Source organism: Staurois parvus, unplaced genomic scaffold (assembly GCF_062004578.1).
Source record: "Staurois parvus isolate SC_StPar_1 unplaced genomic scaffold, SC_StPar_1.0 ptg000365l, whole genome shotgun sequence".
Classification (NCBI taxonomy): domain Eukaryota; kingdom Metazoa; phylum Chordata; class Amphibia; order Anura; family Ranidae; genus Staurois; species Staurois parvus.
Genome location: NW_028318161.1, coordinates 1448408 through 1474303, shown reverse-complemented (window position 1 = coordinate 1474303; position 25896 = coordinate 1448408). Strand labels below are relative to the sequence as shown.

At 38.9% G+C, this 25896-nt stretch overlaps 1 protein-coding gene across 1 annotated transcript in view; it reads right to left on the bottom strand.

The window, feature by feature from the left end:
- ARHGEF9 (Cdc42 guanine nucleotide exchange factor 9) overlaps positions 1 to 25896 on the bottom strand; it is a 490351-nt gene that overhangs the window by 363600 nt on the left and 100855 nt on the right. Inside the window, exons 4-6 of the mRNA XM_089685190.1 lie at positions 23741 to 24022; positions 19707 to 19851; positions 18318 to 18427 (exon numbers count right to left, since the gene is read on the bottom strand). Coding sequence (XP_089541316.1) covers positions 18318 to 18427; positions 19707 to 19851; positions 23741 to 24022 — 537 coding nt within the window. The remainder of the gene's footprint in view (positions 1 to 18317; positions 18428 to 19706; positions 19852 to 23740; positions 24023 to 25896) is intronic.

The following is a 25896-nucleotide window of genomic DNA, read 5'->3' as shown; positions in this document are numbered from 1 at the left end:
CGGAACACGGAAGCCGGATGCCGGCATCGGCCAGAGGAGATGGCCGGGCGGGGACACTGCAGGGGACACATCGCGGGAGCGAAGGACAAGGTAAGCGCTGCAGGGACTCCCTGAGCAACGCCTCATGGTAAGCCTGAGTGTAGCTCGGGGTTACCGCTCTTGGTACTCAAATTTTACCCCGAGCTACACTCGGGAATACTGCCAGGGAGGTTAAGTTTAACCATAGTTTAACCCCTTCATGCTGACGCCTCCCGGCCCTTTAAGGGGTTTCTGGTGCCGGGAGGCAGGGAGGGGTTTAGGGTCATGTGACCACTGTGATTGGCTGTCACAGCAGTCACATGATTGGAAAGGTCTCGATCACATGGAGAAATCGGGACCTTTCCGTGGGACACCGCCACACGTGCTGAGAGTGCGCAGGGCGCGCACTCTCATAGCATGTGTGTTTACAAATGGTACGCAAATATGCAGCTGTTTGGCGTCAAGGCACAGGCCACCGAGAGGCCGCATATTTGCGTACAGTCGGCGTGAGGAGGTTAATCACAAAATATTGGACATTTTGATTGTTTAATTTCTATTTTGCTGATGTTTTGATAAGAAGATTGCTGCACTTTTGTTGTTGTACACTTTATTGAATGCCTGGTATCAAGGTATGTTGTTCAGCTGCTATTTTTATTAGCTCTCAATTTGATTTCTTTCTAAGCTTCTGGCATATACAGGTGCATAAAGTCAGGCCCATAAAGACATGGTTTGCAAAGTTTGGTGTGGGGGAACTACGTGGCCTTCACAGAACTCTAACCTCAAACTGACTGAACACTTTTAGATTTGAACTGGAATGCTGAATGAAAGCCAGGTCTTCTCATCCAATCAGTACCTCATCTCACAAATGCTCTTCTGGCTGGATGGACACATATTCCCACAAATACACTACAAAATCTTTCTCAGACGAATGGATGATGTTATAGCTGCAGGGGGTTAACTGCAAATCAATGCCCATAGTTATGGAATGTGATCTCCAAAAGCTCATAAAGGTGTGATTGATAGGTGAACAAAGTTTTGGCCATATAGTATATAAGTGACATTTCCTAGATTTGGCCAAAATAAAGAACATGCTGCCAGATTAGCTTTATAATCAGCCACCTTCACAGTCCATTTTTCAAATGTAGTTACAAATGTAATTACTATGGTGTTCCACAGTAATAACCATATATTCTCTACACTTCTCATCAACACCTGAGAGGTTTCTAGAGCTGTACATAGTGTATTTGAGCAGCAAGCTACCTATGAAGATGCATCTTGTACTTTAATCTCCTTTCTGACCCTTACACATACTATTTTCGCATGATCTGTTTACAAAGATCTGTTTCTTCTGTTAGAATGTCCTTGTGTTTCCATCTCTTTAGATGGTGCTGGCCATTTCTTCTATTACTGTTTACTAAGATAGACTGATTCTAATTTAATAAGGTGTCTGAAACACAAGCTGTCTGTGTTTCCCTACAGCAACTTATAACATGTTTTAAAACCTTCACTCAATAAAATGACAACTGGAAGCTGGTTAATAGCTCATATGTTCTGACAAAGAACTTTACTAAACACAATTATTATAACTTCTATCTTCTATACTGGATGAATACAGGCAAAAAATTAAAACATAGTCACAAAAATAAAAACACAACAAATGTTACTGTAACTCGATTAAGTCAATTCTAAATCTATTGAAGAATGCTGCTAAGCCCTTTGAATCTCATTTTAGAAAAAGATTATACAATATTTCAATAATACATTGTGTGCTCATATTTACTCCATGGGAATACAAAAATACTGTATCTCTCAAACAAAATCAATTTTCTCTTTAAAATAAGGAACTTCTATCAGATTTAAAACTGTGCACCTGTCAGTAGCAAAAGGAAAGCTTCTAAGGGATCATTTCACAAATTCTCTTCTATTTGTCAGATAAATACTTGAAAATAATCACACTGCAATTATCTTTCAATTTAAAGTGTGACTAAAGATCTTTGATAACAGAAAAGGCAAGAGGAAAAATAGCTGAAAAGCAGAAGTTTATTTTTCTCCTTATAAATCTACAAAAGGGTTTTGAGAAAAGTAAGGTAACCACTTCACGAAAGATGGACAAATGATTGAATCTGATACAAACTGCTACAAACTGGATGTAAGTGCCTGTTTTGTCAAAATGTTTAAATCAATATATAGATTGTCGAATATGCTTTGTTATATTAATGGTTGTAGTTGATTAGTTCTCTCGTTTGGTTTAAGAAGACTGAAAAATTCTATTCATAAATCAGTGACTGTTTTGGGGAAGTACTGGGGTAGCCATCATTTGTAAGGTTGCGCCACATCACATATGAAACATAAAGAAAAGAATTCAGAGATTGTGGTGCTGCAATCTGCACCATACTAAGTACAGCTAAATCATGGAAAGTGTGTATGTAAAGCCATTTTTTTCAGCTTTGAATAGAATATGAAAGTGTAAAAAAACCTGTCATGTCACAGTACCAACTGGGGAAACCTGTTCTTGCTTTGTAGATATTTCCTCTTACTTCCTGTTGTGTGTCTGGGACAGGACGTGAAGGGACATCTCCATGATAGGATACCAAAAAAAATGACTCTATCCAAAACTAAAACAAAAAGATTTGACTTTATATTCACTTTTATTGTTAAGGGCAATATTCCTGCTCTTCTTCCCTGCAATTTTCATAAGTTTTTATATGCAAAAAAAAAATGAGAGCAACCAATGGAGCATGGAGCTAGTGAATAAAAGTTAAGCTACCTGAGAAGAAAGTAAATTCCCTACATCATTCTTCTTAGCCCTAGCTAAAATTGGACGGGTATAGCAGAGTGCCATTGGATCACAGTGCTCAATGTGTAATGCTGGGTTACAGTGAAGTATGACAAGAATCCCCTGCTGCTTTTTCACGTGCCTAGGTTTCCTTCTAAGAAAAAGGGGCTGTGGGACATGATTAGAATCAACGAGAGTCATAAATCTTCAGTGACACAGAATTCACTCTTTTTCTGTAATCAGGTCTTTAACGCCCACACTCTAAATCAGTATAATAATTCCACTGGGGTCTGTACAACTGGAAATACAGATGTATATAGTGAAAACAATGTGCATGTACCACATGTTATCTGCCACATTACACATTTAGACAGGAGACTGTGTGCTCTAGGATGTTAATTTATAGTAATGATCAGCACTATTTAACTGTTTACTAATTCATTACACCAGTTTCTTTTATAGGGAGTGCCTGTAATTGGTTCATTGATTCTCCAAAAATCCTTGATACAGTTTGAAGGGTGGTATGGACAGGTAATTTTCTAGCCATGGGTCTAAATTATCCTTGGTGGTTGAATGGTCTTATTTAAAGAGACTCTGACATGGAATCAAATCCAAAACTACTTCTGGTATATACAGGTACCTAGAAGTCCTTGTGCATACCTGACGTGGTCTCCTAAACCCTTCTGTCATGGGTGGAGGCCAGGCTGTTCTGATAGGTAAAGCTGTGGCTCTTTCTGATGAGTGTCGAAGCTTGCCCATCTCTTCTACCCCTCTGCACATTCCATTTGGCCAATGAGGCTGCCCATGATGGTGATGGACAAATAGGAATGTATGGGAGTGAGGCTTAGTGCTAAACTCTGACCCTGCCATTAAACGTTAGACCTTTGCCTATCAGAACACCCATCATCTGGCATCAACAGGAAAGTTTAGGAAGTTGCTGCAGTTTGTTTTTTCAGGACACAGCCACTTTTAAAAACTTAATCTCAGAAGGTGGATGGTGTTAGCTGAGGCCTCCACAAGGACAGCAGCAATATGCAAAGGTCTCTGGGCTCAAGGCTGACAGTAAGCATTACAGTCGACACACCTCCTAATAGTCAGGTCTAAGAAGGGGCATAGAAAAAAAAAAAATTGAGTCAATCTGCCAAAATACAGTCTAACTGTATTTAATTCAAGCACCTAAGTTTAATGTGTACCCATTTTATTTGAAGGTTGAGGTTGTAAGGTGTGGTTTTAATCAGATTAGAAGTAATCAGAACTCTAACATATTTCCCAAAGCTGGGAAGATAAGACATGAACTCACAGACGTGGGTATAGAGGGGTGCAAGTTTTATGGAAGGCTTACTTTAGACGTTATGTTAACTTGGTGTTAGGGTGAGGGATCAGAAGGTTTAGTTTAAGATTTACATATTATATTACATTTTTTCAGGATGAGGTTAAGTGGAAAGGGCTTACTTTAGAGGTTAGAAAATGTGTTAGGAGTGTCAGTAGTAAAGATTTAAGGTAAACATTAAGGTTTATGTGTTGGGGGGAGTTTAGGTTAGGTGTTCAGATAGAAGACACATTGAAGGCAACTTAAGTGTTGGAGTGCTTTAGTTGTTAATGACACTTAAAGTGGGCCCTAAACTAATATGTAATGTCTGCTCATGTGGCTGTCCCTGCTAATAAAACACCCCATTACAGAAATAATAAATAAATAACTTTTGGAGATGTATGTTAAGAAAAGAAAAAAAAAACTACCTCACTCCAAGGCTTCAAGCAGGCTTATCTAGGTGAAAGTGACAACAGCGTGCCTTCCTTGTGATCCTGGGAAAGCTTAGGACCCCAAATCCAATTAAAACAAGCTCCTGTAAAGTGCTTCATGAGAAATGGGATCCTAAACTTTCCCAGGATCCCTCTCTGAGGCCCAGTGATATTAGCAAGAGGAAGCAACTTGAGCTTGGGAGTTGTTTTCATGCATTTTATTTTACAATGTCCTTTTTTGATTTTTCTTTAATGCATTTTGATAACAAAGTGTGGGGACAGCTACATATATGCAGACCATGCATTTCAGTGCAAGTTCTGCTATAAGCAAGCTGGAGGATTTCTATATGTCCTTGATGCCAAAAAGAGCCCTGCTGAAAAGGACCAACATAAAGGGAAGGTATTGAAAATATTATTACTGGTATTTAAATGCAAATCATTCAATATTTTTGCTGACACGTTCACAGCTGGTTGACAACTCTATGACAGCCAAATATATAAAGACCTATATCTAAACAGGGCAGAGATGTTTATAGAGTATTGTATTGCATCAGTGCAAGAAACTGAAGAATGCCTACTATGAAGCATTGTTAGTTGTGCAGCTACAAAGAATAAACAATAAGGATTAGGCATAGTGGCCTTCAGGGAATCAAAAATCCAACTGTAAACGAATAGATGTTCTATGATCTCCATTACAAACATTTGTGAAAAGTACTGGGTTCAGGTGTGTCTAGAATCTATTGTACTCAGCCTGATCAAGAGAAAATTGACTATTTATCAAAATCCACATTCAGAAATAAATGCCCTGAATTTTCTTATGGAAATACTTGGTTGAAGCCACTTTCTTAATTGATCCCTTTTCTGTGTTTGCCCAATTAACTGGAAATCATAACTGCGACTTGAGCTCTGAGTCATTGCTGCAGTGTTTAGAAGACATGGCTAAAATTCAGCTATCTTCAAAGCATAGTTATCTTCAAAGGATTTTATTTCTCTCTTTCACTTAGAGCACTCTGAAAAGAAAATGCTGAAATAATTTGATTTTATGTTCATAAACCTGTCTGCCTGGCTGTGCACACTGTGCAATGTGCTGCTCGTCCATGCACTAGAGTTAATCTCTTGTCTCACACCCACACTACAGTGCACCTGATCTATATGTATGCAGCTGAGATTCTGTTTGATGTAGTTATCGCAATGGTTTGCCCCCTTAGGATGTGTCACTCTAATCGCTCTCAAAAATAGCTTCTCCTCACCCCAGCTTTATGAAGGTTCAGCACTTCTACCCCACAGCTAGTGGGAACCCAGCCGTACAATAATTTGCTGCCGACCATAGCAGCTGTCTACTTAACCATTTCACTTCTATAAACATATCCCAAGAACATCATGTGATACTGACTGGAAGCAAACCTGCTTGACAAATAGCCTGACATTTTGTACTAAAAGATAAACAATAAAATGATATATCTTGTTTTACAAGATGCTCTTTTTTACTGCAGATATTCTGGAGTATCAAAGCCATTTTTAAAATGCAATGTTAATGCATGCAACATTGGCCAAAAGGGAAGTAATAGTAGTTACTATTTCTGCAAAGTCTTGCTGCTGTTCAATACAGGAAAAACCGCCTGAAAAAAGACAAGTAATGCACCACATCTGAAAAATAGTAATCTGCGATATATTACATTTTTGGTTTGGGTTTAATACAGGCTTTAACAAACTGCTGTGGCCATTTTTATCAAGTGTATACACTTTTGTGCATTTTACATTATTTTTGATGCTTACCCATGATGAATGTGTTTGTCATGTACAGTTGGGGATCGTGGATGTTTCATCTGTTAGAATTTAGTAAGTTATCCATTATGAAAGATAGCTACTCTTTAATCATATTGACTCTAATGATACTAGGTGAGGATGACATAGCCCTCAGTACAGCACCCCCCATATGTCAGCAGCCTCCTGGGACACACATCACACATCCCAAGAGGCTTCAGGCTTCATGTAGGAACCACATATATATGTCAGGTATGTCAAATACATATAAAGCATTATTCATTTGTTTTTGTAGAATTTTCATGAAGTTGGGCAATTTCGCTATATGAGATGAAAGCCATCACTGGTTAAGCAAATTGAAAAGGCTTAAAGAAACGTTTCTAGACTGGCTTTCTAAAGCCATGTACAATAGATAGTACCTAATAGGAGGTTTATCTCATCTATATGCTATAATACTGTAGATCTTTAGAAGATTTTCCTTTATTTATCTGTCTGAACATCTCTACCTGTATCTCCTTCCCAAACTTTCATGTACATCAATTGTGTGTCTACATTAATACTGATGTTGAGTGAATAAAGAAAAGGGGTGAAATTGGAGAATTTTGCTGCCATTTTATATGCGTTTAGATTTAATATTGGGATAATCGGGGGGGGGGGGGGGGGTGGAATTAGTAGTAAAGATGACTAATCTGATACGATATTAAAAAATTAATTGACTGGTATTTTCTCAAAGCGAACCTTGAATAAAAATATAGGTCCTGCAATTTTTTAGCAGTAGATTCCCTCATAAAAAAGTAAACCTCAAAACATTTTTTGAGAAAAGAGAGCAGAAGCCAATTTTCATGTGGATACCTAATTGAGGTTGAAGCTGACAGCACCGGAGCCTTAGTGAGGAGATCAGAAACTATTATGTAAGGTGCGTATCTTTTTTTTTCTCTGAATTCTTTTTTAAAGTTTAACTTAGCATTTTTGCATGGACTTGAAGGTCAGTGAATTAGTGGGATTTTGCATTTTTAGGTAAGGTCCACTTTAATGAATCTCCGAATTACAGACAATAGGCTGTGGTATATATTTTATTGTGTCTACCAGTGAAATGATCAACTATTATCACATCACTGAATAAAGGTTCACGGTACAGGATAAGCAGAGGATGAGCTTTTTTATTTCACTCAAATTTAACCTCATAAATGATTTGAATCTTCCAATTTATATACTTCCACTGCTTATCAGGTAAAAAACATAATGTGTAACTTCTCACATGGCTCCCTAGAGCAAAACCACTATATATCTGGTTCTCACAAAGGCATTATGACTACTGCTAGCTATATTTAATTATTTATTTATTTCAGGTACTTATATAGCACTGTCAATTTACACAGCTCTTTACATATATATATTGAACATTCACATCAGTCCCTAACCCTCAAGGGGTGTACAATCTAAGGTCCCTAACTCACATTCATACATACACATACTAGGGCCAATTTAGACAGGATCCAATTAACCTACCAGCATGTCTTTGGAGTGTAGGAGGAAACTGGAGTACCCAGAGGAAACTCACACAAGCACAGAGAGAACATGCAAACTCCATGGTCAGGAGGCACCATGGTCGGGAATCGAACCCATGACCCATTTACAGCAAGGCAGACGTGCTAACCACTAAGCCACTGTGCCGCCCACGTTTGTATTGTTTTCTATTTCCTGACTGAAATATTAGGAAATCTTTGATACAATAGTTGTAGCTTTGCTTAAAGCTTCAACCAGCTTTTGTGAGCTTTTACCTGTAGTTTAGGTAGATAAGCTAAAGAATTAGTTGGAGAGTGATGTGGACACTAAGGTCCAAGAAATACTTCATCCAAAATTTCAAAGACAAAAACTCCTTCTAGGTCCATTAGCAGCCACTTTAAAAGCTATTACATAAAAGGCACTAGACTATTATAAACATCAGATTTATTACAGGCATTTATATAATGCCAACTATTCACACGGTGCGGTACAAAATATACATTCACATTAATCCCTGCCCTCAAGGAGCTTACCTTTAGATAGAATGATCATTGGACAGGGAACACATAGCTTTTTAGATGGTGGTCTCTACTCTAGAAACTGTGGTTTCTACTGTGGTCCTCTATTTTTTTTTTTTTAGCTTGGAATTCAATTCTATCTAAGCCTTTTTATTTTGTTTGTATAAAGTGGAGGAATGCTATTGCTTTTGTCAACTTTTTATTTCCTTGTGTCTCCCTGTTAGGAAAAGATAGGAAGTTATCAGGAATCTCTCCAAAGGGAACACAAATAAAAAACAAATTTTTAGTAGAGTGGAGAAGAGACAGAACTTCTGACAATGCTTTTTTGCTGTCCGTGCCTTCTTGTGATCATGCTTTATATTTTGTTTGGGCTTCACATGGATAGTGTCATTCTTGTTTAGGTGCCACAGTGTCATGCTTCCTGGATGCTGTCTCCACACTGGTCTTGTGGGAGACAAAAGGTGCTGCAGAAAAATCTTGCCATGTGGTTCAGCATAGCAATGCTTACCCAGAGCTACAACACTGATATAAGTAAAATTGGCTTTTAAATATAGCATGTGCTCATCCACAATATTACACATTAAAGGAAACATGTGATAAGGAAATATGGGGGCTGCCATTGCTGAGGACTTCTTCTGTACATGAAAGTTACTATGGCTGTCTCTGACTTCAGAACTTTCTGAATCATTGACCAGAAGCAAGCATGCAGAAAGCAAAGTCAGAACTCCTGACTGACATACAGTATTTCTATAGGATTACTGTCTCAGATGGTAATGAAGTCTTTGGAATTGATTTACTAAAGGCAAATACACTGCTCACTTTGCAAGGGATCTTGCAAATGCAAATGAATTTGCCCTAGAGCTTAGTGAATGTGGTTAAATTTCACTTTGCCAAGAATAGCCAATCATGTGCAAGGAAAATAAAAATACAGCATTTTTACATGCATGTGATTGGATGATGGAAGTCAACAGAACTTCACCTCATTCAACAGCTCTAATGCAATTTTCTTCCAAAGTGCAACTTTCCTTTCAAAGTGAAAAGTCAATTTGCCTTTAGTAAATCAACCTTTTCGGATCAACATGACATCCAAAAGAACATGCATTTCAAAATAAGTCAAGAAGTCTCAAAACCAATTTCCTTTAATGTATTTTGTACAGACAGGTCTAATCAAACTACCTGAATGCCTCCCTTCAGCAAAACCAAAAATGTGCCATTTAAATTATTTTAAATTTAAAGTACATATTAATTTTATAGCATAGAACAATGGTCTCCAAAATGTGGCACAAGGGAGCATTGCAGCACTTTGCAAGCCTTTATTCTCTCTTTGGGGTACTATTCCTTTCACTAATTCAAGGCATTATTTCCTCCTACTGACAGTACTCATGAGGCACTATTCTTTCCTCCAACACCAACAGTAGGGTAAAATTTATCTCTTTGATGACAACAGTAGGGTCCTATTCCTTTTACTTTGTACCAGATCCACTGATTTAAACTTTTTAACACTATTCCTCCCACTTACATCAAAGATGGAGCACTATTTTTCCCAGTAATACCAACAATGGGGCACTATTCTTCCCACTGACACCAATGATAGGGCGTTATTCTTCACACTGACACCAACGGTAGAGCATTATTTCTTCCACTGAAAGCAACGATTGCACAATATTCCTCCCACTAATATCAATGATGGGGCACTATTCCTTCCACTGATACCATCGATGGGGCACTGCTACTGACCACAGGCGCTATGTAATTTTTTTTACTTCCACTGACCACCAAACCTAAGGCATTTTATACTCCTACTGGCCATCCTAAAGTCTGAAGGACAGTAAAATGACCCTTTGTTTAAAAAGTTTGGAGACCCCTGGCCTAGAGGAAAAACTAACACTTTATTAGTCCACAGAATCTTTGTTGAGGCAGCATATAAGGTAACTGTAGTGTTCAACAATGGCTCCAATGAGATGGTGTACAGGGTCTTGTGTATCTAACCATATGTTGATACTTTTCTAGGGTCTTCCACTAACTGGTCCTCAACATGTCTATTATACTGAGAGCAATATAAGTTTTTCATTGCATTTATTGTTGTTTTAGAATATTTTTTCATCACACTGATGAATTTCCATATTACTTATTTCATCACAGTCCTGAGAAAGAATGACAGCATGCAAATGCACTGACCATTCTCAAGTGTAAATAGTGTTACACCGTTGAAAACTATGTGGTTTGTTGACAATGTGTGCTACAAGTGGTGATGTACATCATATTAATTTAAGTAAAGAACTTTTTAACTATTTGTTAAAAATGTTTAAATGTTTTAATGTTATTAAGTTCATTTGTTTTGTAATTTCTAGTTTGATTTGTTAATATGATCTTAGGTGTTGAGTTGCTAAGGCTGCCAATATGTTTGAAATTTGAGGATGGCAGCACCTTTGAATATACTGTAGCATATTCTTCAATACCTATTTTTTATTTACTATGTCTCATATACTCTTACTTTCATTTGGCTAAATAAGTTTCATTTCATATTAATTAGAAAGTGTAACAGCGTATACCCAGAGATGGACGCGGTTCAACCATTTTGGTATCAACCTCCATTTTGGCAAAGGGGTTAACTGTCCTGACAAATATATTTCTCCCTTATTCTTCCCCCCCCTCCCTCTGTGAGAGGCACAGTGACATATGGCAGTATATGCATGTGTTAGAAGTGTCACAGGTCAGATCCCAGCAGGGAGCCATGAGGTGCCTCACTGTCCCAAGAAGCTGTACCATTTTACACCTCGGAAGCGATAAGGCAAGCTTTCTCTCAAGTTGAGAGAGATTCCAACCTCCTAAAACTTAACTCAGCGTAGGTGACAGAATCAGATAACCTCAGTTAAAACCATTTTTCCCCTATGTCTCATATCTTGGAATATGAGAGACTTACATAAAAACCGAACATAGCTTCAGATGGATGATGAGCAGGCGAACAGTTTGAGGGGTCACTCGCCTTGTCTCGGACACACAGGAAAGCAGAAAAATAGATCTCGTGAACCGTTCAGTGTACACTTTCATAATTCATATCTAATCAATCCTCAGACTTGTCTGCATAATAATCTACCCATGGGTGGAATGTCACTTGTGCATAGGAAAAGTTATGAGCCCAAATATGAACTACACGAGATTTTGGCTCTAGTTTAGGTCGACACCCAGACCTCCACGCCTACATGGGGTATTGTTCCATGGCGTCAGAGACACCCCCTGCTTGGGAACTACAAATTGGGCTGTCAGGCCTAAGAGAGGAGGTTGAAGAATTCTCCTATTGACCATCGTAACATAGGGAGATCAAAGCACTCTTCTGCTCAGAAAGTTGATCTGCTTACATCCAAGGCTTAATGACAAGTACCTTGACCCTTTAACCTCTCTCTGTTATCTCTTTGCTGTGCTGTTATGCTCTGTATATTTATATATATATATCTTAGTTACATCCTTTTTCTGTAAATATTTTTATTGCACCCGTTTGACCTTTTAGTAATACATCTTTCTTTCTAAAAGTGTTGAACTGTTTCTATAGCTCTGTATTGCAATTTACGAATCCCTGCCTCTAAAGAGAACGCTACTGTGTTTGTTTAAACCTCTGTATAACCGGCCTGTGGACCGTTTTATATAGATGATTATCTCAATCATTATAGTGTTATAGCTGATAACGCAGAGTTTCCTCTTTCTCTGTACAAAAAGGAGGTGGTGGCAGTGTGAAGGATTAATTGCGTAATTAACCTGACCCAGTAACAATTGCCCAGGCTGCCGGTACATCGATTGTGGTTTGTTAGCTGGAAAATCGTTGTGCAGGGTGCAGCTGGGTGTGGCATTGTTACGCACGTCACATCGCGGTTTAAGGTCAGCTAGTCCTTCGGTCACGAGTTTGGGTGAGACGGTCTGGGGTTTGACGCTGCGATCGTGACAGAAAGGTCTAATCAAATTAATTGCAGGGCTCCTTTAAACAAAACCAGAAATGTGGCATTTTTTTTATAATTAAAGCTAAATATTTATGTCTGTCTTTTAACTGTTAGACATGGTGTTATAAAGGAAAGCTGATCTTCCAACTTAGGGCTTAATGGTTTAGATTCAAGTTTATTAGTTTACACTTTGATTTTATTGTATGTACCTTGTCTAGGGCTGGTTAGAGCTGGATAAGGGTTAAGTTGATGCCTAATAGTCTTATGTTGGGGTAACATAGGGGTAAATGTTTATTAAACACTTCAGCTGTGTTTTCGTTTCTTTAAATATAGCTGGCTCCCTTGTCCCCTTGCATGCAAGGTGTCCCTGTGAAAAAAACATGCAACCTTCCAACTACTACAAACCTGTCAAAAACAGCAGATCTGAAATGTACAAACTGAACAAATTTTCAGCAGGTAGCATTGTCAACATCAAAATAACATCAACACCAGAAAATCAGTTTTAAGCTTATCTGGCCATAAAGCACCATGGCAAAGTTGTCAGCTCTTATGAATTTTGGTAAACACTATAAATAGTCAGTCTCATCATCTGTAGGAAGCAGGCACACTTTTAATCATAATTGAAAATCTTCACAAATTATAATTATCACTGCTCTCATTATTAGAAAATGTCAAGACTAACATTTTCTATAAAATAATCTTTGGGACATTGACAAAACTCTAGAATAGAGTAATTTACAATCAGTTATATCAAGGTGATCCTCAGAAGAATGATTTTCCACACAGTTGTTAAGAAAATGTATAATTCACAGGATATCCTGCATAATACTCAAACAGCAGTCAACTGTACACAATAATCCTGTAAAGAGGCTCTTAATTTCTCACTGTATCTCATCATTGAGCACCTCTCTGGTGTCACGGAAGGATCCCTCTTGGTCATAAATTAATTATGAGCACAGGAAGAATAAATAAATGTTTTGTAATGCAAATCTGACTTTTCTTTAACAAATACTGACACCAGTGGTATTTTCTGGGAAATAAGAGTTCATGAAGTAGGACAATTTAACTAGAGAATAGTTAATTAATGAGAAACCCAAAGCAGATATTGCAAGAAATGCTGAATATAATTAATGTAAAAAGGCTACGCAAAAATATGTGGTGTGAAAAATGTGAGAACAAATACAAAAAGCATAAATATATAGTACATGAGGGCTCCATATTCATTATTTTCTTAAAGCCGAACTCCAAGCAGATAATTAGTTATGCTATTTTACATACAGTCAGCAAAAGTATTTGAATCTGTCTTGATCTTCCTGTAATTCCATCCAAAGAGAGAGAGAGAGTGAGAGAGAGAGAGAGAGAGAGGGAGAGAGAGAGAGAATGTGAAGAATCACCTCATCCCTGTGTAAAACCATATAGGAAGCCAGGTCCTTACTGCTTACAGTAGGGGAAAAAAATTGAGTTGACTATAGAAAAGAGCAGATTGACAATCAGTTATGACTGCCCATAAGCCCTGCTGTGTTCTTTTTTTTAATGCCTAGCATCCTACTCCTGAAGGTGGTGCTATAACCCTATGGTTAAGAACTTTGTCCTTTAATGAATGTAAGAGAAAGTCACAGCACAGAGATGTTTTATCCTGGCACAGGTATATCGATGACATACTGTTAATTTGGACAGTTTTACGTGTTGAACTGGATGAATTTATGAAGATTGTAGGCTGAAATACATACAATCTGAACTTTACCATGGCCTGCAGCCAGTCCAGTGTCACATTCCTTGACATTCAGATTTTGATAAGCTCCGAATGTGGCGAGTGTTCATCCTAAGCCGCTTAAAGATAGCATCCCTTATGGACAATAACTGAAACGTAACTGTAGTAGAGAGGAAGATTTTATCACCGAAGTGGGATTACTTTAGAATCACCTCCTCCAAAGGGGCTATAGTAAAAAATTTCTAAAAAGAGCTTTCATTAAGACCAAATGGAGATGACGTGAATCTCTTATTTATACACAAAAACAAACTCAAACGAGTCAACCTGCACGTCTCATCACTCATTTCTTTCAGAATCATACACAAATGACTGAGGTCCTGCATAAACACTGGCATCTGTTGAGAGATGATCCAGTGGTTGCTAAATATGTGGGACCTAGACCTCAAATCACATATACATGAGCCAGGTCACTACGAGATCATCTTACACAGTCATTTTCAGACTGTTCAGGGTCTTATCCCCTCTGGTACATACACCTGTGAGAGATGCAATTTCTGCAATTGGATACATGTAGGGAGAACTGTTTCCTTACTGAATGGGAGGTTGTGGACTCCCAAATATGCCATTACCTGTCATACAGTAGGTGTAGTTTACTACATGGAGTGCTCGTGTAAAGCATGCTATGTAGGAAAAACACAAAGACCCTTTTGGAAACATATTAGGGATCATATATACCTAATACAAAATGGAAAAATGGTGTCCTTTATAGGTCGACACATTTGTCTATAATATAGCTTCAAATCTGATGTACTTCGATTTTTTGATTGGAACATGTACGCTGCTCCCCAAGAGGGGGGAAATTGACAAATGTCTCCTTCCAACTGAAAGCTAAATGGATATTTCAGTTGGAGGCTATGAAACCACCTGTTATTAACAAAAATATAAGCTTTAAGCCTTTTCTGTGAATTTACTGACCTTAGATTTGAGACCTCTTCCCAGTTTGAGCTACCAGTGAATGTTTATATGGATATTGTTATTATCTCTTTTTCCTGTAGCTGATTCTTGCAGATGTGTGAGTTGGTAGGATGCGCATGGTGTGATATATAGCTGTGGAGGGCATCTAGGGTCCGCCCCATTTGTCCCTTGTGAGTGCACGCATGGTTGGATGTGTGAGTTTCACCACATACGAATTAATAATCTTTTATCCCCGTTGGACTGGATATATATATTTTTTTGTGTTTTGTGTTTCTTAATTTCACCTTTTTGATTAATTGAAATTTGTTTATCAAGGTTACTATCAAGAAAATGTGTGACATTGTCGCCTGTCTTGTTGGGGTATTATTTTGGTTTGTCACACGTTTATAGGATATATTTAATAAATCATTCCATATGCTTGGTGACACATTTTATTATTTTTTGGTCCAGCTATTTAGGGCTATTCTATAGAATCTCTGCATCTGAGTGAAAATGGGTATGTCATTAATTGCTAATTTGTTTTTGGTTACAAGATGGTTTAAGTTTCGATCTGATGGTTGTATGGGTGACCTCGTGGTGGGACGGGTGGTGTTTCCCTGTCGCCTGCCTGCATCCTCTACTCAGAGGTGGAGCGGTGCCTGCCTGATTCTGAGTTTTGGACTGGTGGGGCGGTGGCCCACTGCAGTCCCACCGCTTGCTGCACATGCATGGCACACTGGCGGTGTATTGCCTACTGGGACATCCACGCAGTTTGGCCATTTTGAGTGGTTAGACGCCATGGATTGCCGCATATGGACCGGAGAGTGGGTATTTATGGATACACCTCTGTATACATATAGCTCTTAATTTCAGGTTAAGAGCATACATCTGAAGTCATTGGTACTCATTAGGGAGGAGAGGTACATTTTTTTGAATTACAAGGGTTTTTTTTCTTGGCTATATTGGGGATTCTATATATAGTTACATAGTTAGTCTGGCTGAAAAAAGACAAATGTCCATCCAGTTCAACCATAAAAAAAAGTTATAATCCTACACCCACAATTGATCCAGAGGAAGGCAAAAAAACCCGCAAAGCATGATCTAATTTGCTCCTGCAAGGGAAAAAATTCCTTCCTGATCCCCCGAGAGGCAATTGGATATTTCCTGCATCAACTTTACCTGCTGTTTTACTTGGTGATTGTGATTGCATGATTTTGGCAGCTTACATATATGCATATATATCTCTCCATCTAGATTGTTTTGTGTTGCGGGCAACTCAAAAGACCCCTAAATAATTTTACAGCCTAAAGTATTTGTGTAATTGCCATATTTTTGGTGCATGGTATATGTGTGTGAAGTGTCTGGGAAAGTTTTTGATGTTGCCTTGTTATCTTTTTTTAGATTAGCATAGCCTTTTTCAGCTCTTAGGGAGCAATACACCTCTCTCTCCCTTTCTATGTGTGACCCTTGGGGTTTGGAGCCGGTTCCTGATTGCCCACCCCTCTATTGGTACAATTGTATCACCCATGTGCTTACTTACACATCTGTGAGAACACAATAGGATACGATTCATGTTTCTCCATCTTGAACATGTAAGTTCATGAACATATATATATTAAGGTAACTGTATAGTGCTGTATATTTTTGTAATTATACACTATGTTATTTTTATGCTCTTAGCAGTGAGTCACAACTGCAACCCCTGAACTCCTGAAGAAGATAAAGTGTGAAGCTCGTCGGGATTTGGCACATCCTCCCTTTCAGGGACTAGCACATTCTGGCAAGCAATATTTAACATGTTCATGCGGGAGGGGAAGTGCATGATGGGGTTGTGATATTGAGAAAATAATGTGATGCTGCTGTTTCAGAATTTTCTTTTATGGAAATGCTAACCCCTTGACGCTGACCATATGCAAATATGTGGCCTCTCAGCTGCTGGGCCTTGACTCTGAGCGGCTGCATATTTGCATACCATATTTGAAAACACGTATGTGCTGAGAGCGTGTGCCCTGCACGCTCCCAGCATGTATGTCAGTGTCTCACAGAAAGGTCCCGATCTCCCCTTGCGATTGGGACTTTTTCCGATCATGTGACCGCTGTGACAGCGAATCACGGCGGTCACATGACCCTAAAACCCCGCCCTGCCTCCCAGCATCTGAAACTCCTTAAAGGGCCGGGAGGCGCCGGCGTGAAGAGGTTAATATCCCACAAATACTATGAAACTATTTGTACAATAACAGCAGATTTTTTAATTAAATATGGTTGTCATTTCTCTGCGAGAGAGTATCAGCACCAACAAAGTCCCAATTCTTTAAGCTTTCTTTTGATTGGTTGTTTATAGCAAAGAGCAGGTTGATAACCAGTTAGGATTGCCCATAGGCGGTGCTGTGGTTTTTTTTTAATGCCTAGTGTCCTACTACTGAAGGTGGTGCTATAACCCTGTGGTTAAGAACTTTGTCCTTCAATGAATGTAGGAGAAATTCACAGCACAGGGAGTCTTCATATGATGCAGTGACATCGAAAGAAACAAGCCTTTTTTTAAAGAGGCCAAAAGACAAGGTTAGACATGGGTTGCTACTGCTGCTATCTTAGTTGCTGTGCCATTAAAAGCCTTACAAGGGCAATGGTGACATAAACCTGGATATTTTTTTTCCTTTCCTTTGTATGACTGAGACTTCTGCAGCATCAAAGCTGCACTACGATCTTATAGAAAGAAACTGAACATTTGGCTTGACAGTAATACTAGAAAGACCTCTGGGTTGTCCACTATGACAAAACAGAGATAGCCTGGCTATTCACATCAAAGCCTGCAACTGCCTCATGAGCAGACTACATTTCTCCTGTACTACTGACCCTAGGAAATGTGTCACTGCTATTTCTGGATGAGAACCACATTTTCATTCAGTGACATGATGTAAATATAAGCCTTCAACTTCTTTTTTATAACTTTTTTGCCACCACACTATAAAATGCATCCAAAGCATAAACACCTTAGTGAGCCTAACTGACTTGGGTCCTAAATCTGAGGCTTACTACTCCCCATGCCATCCCATTATACAATGCACATTCCTAAGGAATCTAATGAGAGGCATGCATATTGCACTGCAGGAATGCCGAGGTAGTTGTGATCTGTATTTAGCATGCCAGGCTGCCAGGGAGCAGAATCGCATTTTGTAGCTGCTAGATATTTGTCAGCTGTACCTGATTCACATCCCTACATGGTTCACTTTAAAGTAAAACAGGAACTTCTACTAGTATGAAACCTGACATTTTGTGCACTGTTGAGTTACCCACACCAGCTGATAAGGTTTTCTGAGTGGGAGAGATGAAAACTTTTGCAATATTTACATGTGAATATGAGTGTGAATGATACAGGACTTCCTCCCACAACCTCATACCTGGTGCACTGGCAGCTGGTGTGATCCAGGATGTAAAGCCTTCCATCTGCTTCTTCCCTTTCTGCTGTCTCGGCGGACCTCCAACGTTTTTGAACCTAGATCACCCTCTCCTAAAACAAAATAACCATTTCAAAGAACTCAGATAAATTTATTGTGCAGCCTCATCTGCCAAAATATCTGCATCTTATTTGGCTCTTACAGAAGTAATATATTGGTAAACCTAAGGCTGTGAAGGATGAAGGGTATTTTGAAGACTTAGGTTTAAAGTAGTATTAAACCCGCACAGATTTTAAGCCTAAAACATTGAGCACACTAAATTAAACATTCCCCAGTAAACTATTTATTAAATTTCTTACCCCAGCACTTGACAGTTTACAACTTTTCAAAGCTGTTGGCTCCTGCTCTCCCAAAACTGCTTCTCCAAAGTTCCAGTCTTCAGAGAAAAGATTTTACAGTAGACAGTGCAATCTGGAGCCAGTCTGTTAGTTTGGAGAAGGAAGGAGGGGGAACAGGGAGTGTCTTGCTATCGTAGGCCATGGAGTACATCATGGGACAGGGTAGTTCAGACTAGCTGCAAAAGATCCCTCATTTTACATCCCATTTGCTACATAGCCGACCCCTGCTACTACATGGTTGGACACTGCCTATCACCCAGTATTCATATACTGATTAATTAATCTTCTGTATATATTTAATTTTGTACACTAATTTCACCCCACACATTTAATATGTCCACAAACTTAACATGTTCTTTGTTATTTGTATTCTTCAATAACAAAAAGTTTAAACCAAAAACAAGGGTCATACCCTCCTGCTTTGATCTAAAGCTACAGGGGCACTTTAATAATGAACAAACAAGGGCCATTTCTTCAATGGCAATAAAACATGTAAGAAAGGCCTGATCAACAAGACTGCAAGCTCAATGTCAATTTTTCCTAAGAGAAATCAGCTATGGGCTTGGCAGTTATGCTAATGCTATGATTTCAATACATATCAGGTCACTACCTCAAAGCAAGTATGAATATCAGGGTAAATTCTGATGTTCAAAATCTGCATGCTTGTTCCCAGCCAGAGCATCAAAGTAGTGAAGCCACAGAGCTGGCATGAATGTGACGTCAGCCGTGGCATCCTCCATGTTTTTCTAAGAAAAGTTTCCCCCTTAATTTGCTTTATGGACCATACAATATGTATCTATCATATACAAATAGTTCTGCTGTAAACTTACAATTAATGTCTAAGTGATTCTTAGAGAGACTTTAGCTTTTACTTTATTATTGGAAATCAGCACAATACAAATATCATATTTGTGACATGGTTGATTACTGCTTTGCGTTTACGTATCTGTACGCAGGAATATTCATCCCTTGGATAGCCAGCATAGTCACTCACCTGTACTCATTAGCTTCCTTTTCATCCATCCTACTTGATCCAGTCCAGATGGAGTGCTCTGCGATAGAGGTAGTGACATGCATCTGTCCAGAGGGAACTTGAAGGAAGGGGGCACAGTCAGAGGAGTGGGAGGTAGTCGCAGAGGCTGGAGAAGGTGACAAAGGCAGGAGGTCATTGAGCCTTCATTCCTCAAACAGTGTCATCAGCTTTACAACACGATAGTAAGACTATCTCTGCACCATTAAAAAGATCATTATTAAGCATTTCAAAAGCTTTGCAATTCTTGCAATGGGACATATTTTACAAGAACTGGAGAAAACAAAATGGGGACAGAAGTGAAGCTGTTCCCAAATCAGGTTTAACCTTTTATTTTCTGGAAAAATAATAAATAGATTGGCCATGTGCCCAACAATATCACTTCTGTTCCCTTGTTTCCAGTTTTTTATTAATAGGCCCCATTGTAATAATTATAGAGCTTTTAAAAAGTCTTGAGTCATACAAATTAATATACAAGAAAGGCTTCTAAACTAGCCTTACACATGCCTATTTGATAGAGTGGTTGAATGTTTCAGTTTAACTTTTTGTCGAAATCATAAAGCAAGAGAAGGAAACCACAAAGGGATGGGATTGAACCCAGATCACTTTCTAAGACATTGAGATTTTTTCTTTATTTTAGGTTCCAATTTTTAATAAACTGCATTGAAGCTGTTAATTTGTTGCCCATTTTCTTTCAAAATTAAATTAATGCTGGTGGTCTATTGAATGTGTTGGTGACACATTTCGCAGTTTCTGCCAATCACTTGCAATTGTTTTTGCCATTCCTTGTGAATGGTAGGTGATTGAAATTGAAAATTACCATGGGTATGGCCAGCCTCTAGTCTTAAGATGGAAAATTTGGCAATTTAAACATTGACCAGCTTTTGATCACTAAGACAACTAAATGGATGAAAGAAACCTATCGCCAACAGATTTTACTGTTACCATGAGATGTCATGTCAATCTATCAGTGTTGATGATAAACTGCCCTAATCCATTCGGTTGGAATTGCAACAGAAAGCTGACTGAAAGTGGTTGGAATTATCTTAAAACAGTCATGTTTGGACCTTATTATTCTTCTTAAAGCTGAAGTTTAGGTATGGCAATTTTTCCATATGATATGGTAAGGTATGGTAACTTTTACATTGTTACATTGGTCCACCTTGGACCAATGCAAATATGTATGTGTCATACCTGTAGGATCCCTGTGAAAGCTGGAAATCACCATGCAGCTGTGATCTCACAATCCCCACATTGTCAAATCAGAGAACAGTTTGCATTCACTGAGAAAATGCAAGGTGTTCCCTGAATGGCATTCGTGCTAAGAAAGCAACCAAAAATTGCCATACCTAAACTTCAAGTATAAAATGTTCATCTGGTAACATCTAACAATTGTAGCTATTTCATTTCTATAGATTACCTGTGATGTACCTCCAAAAGTCTCAAAAGGTTTGCTTATATTGGCTCACTTGTCAGCAAGCAAAGCCACTATTTAAATGCACTTGCTGTGCACAAAGTAATGTATTTTCTCTTGTCCATGCATTTTACTGCAGAACGGAGAATTAATTCCAATGTAGCAAAACATGTGAAATTGAGCCCAGTTTGAACAAGTCCTAGCTCTCTGATCTTGAGACTGTCCAATTTCATGGATTCTGCTCAATATTTTTGTGGTTAGAATAAACACCTTGAAGATGGATGTTCTTCCCCACTTTCTATATCTATTTCAAATGATCCTTATCTGTCTTCCCTCTTTGTTTTTTCTGAAACTACACCATCTATTCTCCTCTTTTATGTGGAATGCGCACTGTCCCAGGATTCGTTGGACCACCCTCTCTCTCACAAAAATTAAAGGAGAAGTGGGAGCCCCTGATGCCTCTCTCTATTATTAGGCAGCTGTCCTTATTTGAATCCTAGACTGGTTTCATAACTACTCGTCTAAGCTATAGGTCCAATTAGAACACCACATGTGTCCTTTTGATATCCAAGCTTTACCTTGGACCCCACATACTTGTCGTCCAAACCTTTCAACTCTTAGTGATCTTACTTGAGATACTCTTTGTGTATGGGATCATGTCCACTTATGGCCTCTCCAAATACACAAGACCCATGACCCCATTCTTTGGGACCCCAGCTTTCCCCCTGGCTCTCTTTGTCCCCGGTTTTGGTGCAAGGAAAAAACAGGATCACAGGATACTCACCCAAGTTCTTCGAGAACACCCATCTTTGAGGTCGGTGGCCCCAGACCTCCTCCAGCTTCATCCATCTGGTTACAGAGGCAGCAAGTAGCATCTAATGTACATTCCTTTCCTTCTGTTTCTGACATTCTAACTTCACCAACTGCCTTTCAATCCATCTTACTTCAATCCGAACCTCCCACCCATGTAGTTTCCTAATTATGCTCGATTCTTCTATGCGCATCCTCTCCTGATCTTCCTCCATATACCCGCGCCTGGGAGGTAGATCTGCAACACACTATCTCTACCCTGGACTGGCAAAAATGCTTCATTTTGACCTATACACTCTCCCCAGCTACCAAAACTCAGGAAAAAGGATTCAAGCTGGTAACTAGATGGTACAGATGCCCGTCAATTCATCACCAGTTTGACCCATCCATCCCAGATACTTGCTGGTGCTGCTAGCGCTCACAAGGTACTTTGCTATACATTTGGTGGACTTGCCCCCTTGTGCCAAAGTTTTGGCAACATATTTTTGATCTGTACTGTAAACCGATGACAACGTCTGTCCTTCCCTCTCCTGAGAAAGTCCTCCTCTCCATGATGCCTGGAGCCCTTAAATCTGTGAAAAAAGGTATCTTGAGACACTTTGTGGCCGCAGCCAGAGCAGTTATCCCATGCCACTGGAAGTCAACTACTGTGCCCTCCCTAGGAGATTGGGTCAACAAACTGGAATCGATACATGATCTGGAATGCCTGTTGGCATGGGAAACCGGAAAAGAGGATCTGCTTCTCACCTACCTGGACCTACTGGACCATGTCTGAATTCCATTTATGGGTTGACAGCGATACCGACCCTGTTCTCCATCCCTCCTTTCTCTCTTGCTTTTCACCTGTTTTCTTTTTCTCCTCTTTTCTGTACGTGTCCCTCTCTAGTATTAATAAATCACCTGATACATTCAACATCTCTTTCATATAATTTGAGACATGTTCCCATTATCCCTGTTTCTTATGTGTTCAATTTTGTGTTCCATTAGGGTCATAGAGCCCAACAACCATGTATTCATCTATGCTCGCAACATCTCTTACAATATGGGTGTTTTACACCCTCACTCAATTTTGTCTATTCATGTCGATAATATATGTCGATAATGACCTGTATGTATCATAACTTAGCTACAGCAAAATGTTACTCAGATTTTTGTCCTTATTTTCTTCTTATCCTTCTCTGTTACACACTTAAGTCACTTGTATTTCTTTGTATTTGTGTTTCTGAAAAATGCAATAAACTAATATTTGTGTGGTATTGGATCTTGGCTTTGTGAGTGGAACAAACCATACTGGAAGAAAATGCCATTGTCTGAGTATAGAGACTTTAATGTTATGGTAAGTTTGGACGATCTTGGAAACTGCTATATCTATCCCCTTATCTATTTTGCAATCTCTTGGTCTCTCTGTACCCATACATATATCTATCTCATGCAGCACAGTGGCTAATTGGTTAGCACTTCCACCTAGCAGCACTAGGGTCATCAGTTCAAATCCCAGCCATGGCATTATCTGCATGGAGTTTACTTTTTTTCCCTGTGCATATGTGGGTTTCCTCCCTCACTCCAAAAGCATGCTGGTAGGTTAGCTGGCTCCTGTCTAAATTGGCCCTAGTATGCGTACAATATGTTTGAGTGTGAGTTAGGGATCTTAGAATATAAGCTCCTTGAGGGTAGGGACTGATGTGAATATATATTTAAAGCAATGTGTAAATTGATAGTGCTATATAAGTACCGGAAATAAATAAAAAAAAATCACAACATCTGGAACACTTACTGGTAGGATACTCTGATCCTTCATAAAAACACCAGGAGATGTAGGTAACATCTTTCCAGATCCTTCGCTCTTTTGGTCAGTATCAGAGTCACTTGCAATGCTGGTGTCATTATCTAGGACATCAGTGACATCAACATTGTCTTTATCAGAGACAACTTTATCATCTTCGCACATTGTTTGAATGTTCTCCTTGATCTGTTCCTCTGTAAACTCAGAACCTCCACAATGCACAATTTCTTCCTCTTCTCTGGAGATATCAAGAAGTCCATCATGCCACTGTTCCTGAAAAAGAATAATTTCAATCTGAAATATACAACTGATTTTATGCATGCCTACTGTCTACACAACTGTAAGAAAATAGTGTAAAAAAACTTGACAGGGTCAGTTGGGCTGATCTAAGCCCTAGGTTTCAACAATACTGAGTTAATGATTTTTATTTTGCAATGGGCTGACTCTAACATGGATTGCAGGCTAACAATGTTACTGATATACTAGTTATCAAGCTTTTTTTGAAGATTCTAAAATGTCTCCAGGTCAACTTAAGATAAAAAATTTAGATGAGCATGAGGAAAGAGGTATTGCTATGAGTCCCTGTGCAAGGAAGAGATCAGTGGTATCAATAAAGTAAAGGGGAACAATGGACATGGTTGTGGAGAACTGGTGGATGGGGTCACCTGGGCCTGTGGAGCAGATAATCTATCTTTGCACTGAGATTTCATTACAGTTTCATACGCTTGGTGTAGCACAAGACATCCACACAAAATATTCAGATCACTTTAACTCGTCTATCTCTGCTTCCAGATCATTAAATCTGCATGCAGGGATGTAACTATCAATCTAATAGAAAAAAACACATTTTTTCACACCTGCTGGTAATCTGATTTTTTTACTACATGTAGATCTTAATTAAGAAAATGTGGAATTGCCTTACTGCGGCCATAGCCTTATACAAAAAAACATCTCACACACATTCATATAGCACAGTGCCGTGCTTTACAAATTTGCTTTGAGCTGTCCTACTGAGTACTATTCAAATGGCTGAATTAAGGAAAAAAAATGGTGAGTAGAGCCTGTTCACATGACCTGTCTAAGTCCCGTTACCAGCCTTCGCTCCATTCACTAAAAGTTCTCTTTGACCTTAAGCAGAGATAACTCTGTGGTTCACTGCAGGCTCCACATCGTAGCCTGCATTTTATGAATGCCATATGAAATGGAATGGAGTAACACTGCAGTGTCCAGAGGATAGCATTATCTGCTCTCCTCTATTAATAGACTCCAAAACACATGAAAGTCAATGAAGATAGAAAGTTATCTGCCATAATGATTGTATGTTTTAAATGTTTAGCACTATAAATCTCAGTGCATATTTACCCTATCTTTAGGACAGCAAAGAAAAATAAGATGCAGTGTGGCTTAAGCATAAATAAAAATGATCGCAAGAAATATGAACACAGCAAAGACCAGAAAAGAGTTCCGCAGTGATACAGCGGCAACTTATAAACGTGAATTATTTATAGCTCATATGCTATGGAATTGAAAGTATAAAACAAGGAGAAAGTAAAATATTTGGACTGAATTTTAGAGCAATTTAGAACGCTCTTTGTCTATGTTATTGGAAGATGCATTACATAAGTATTTATAGTTATATAACAAACACTTTCCACGCTTGGTATGCTGCATGCTGCATTCCTATAAATAGTTGAGTGAGAACATACATCTTCAGGTCAGCACCTCTATCTACCTATCCTGACAAGAGCAGCGAAAGATGAAGTGAGTGCTGTGGGGCTATGGGACCTTTTCTTAGAATATATATAACTACAGTTCAATCCTGTCCTCGGGCTAGAAAGATAGTGCTAGCATCTCCAAGCATCATCTCCAGTTATCCGACCTATTCATGTCATCTATTTTATGTAAAATAAAACGCTTTACAAAGTGACAGTAATCAAACTGAAAAAAAACTATTTAGTGAAGAAACTACTTTCCAATTAGCTACATACAAAACTATCACCAGAACTTGTGACTGGTTATTGATCCCCTCCATGTGACCAAATGCATGTAGCACTTAGTACTGTTCTGCTCTGTAGCCACATTGTGCAATAAAATCACATCTTCGTGTCTATTTCTGCTGTGTGTCAGCTCCACTCCAAAGTCACCTC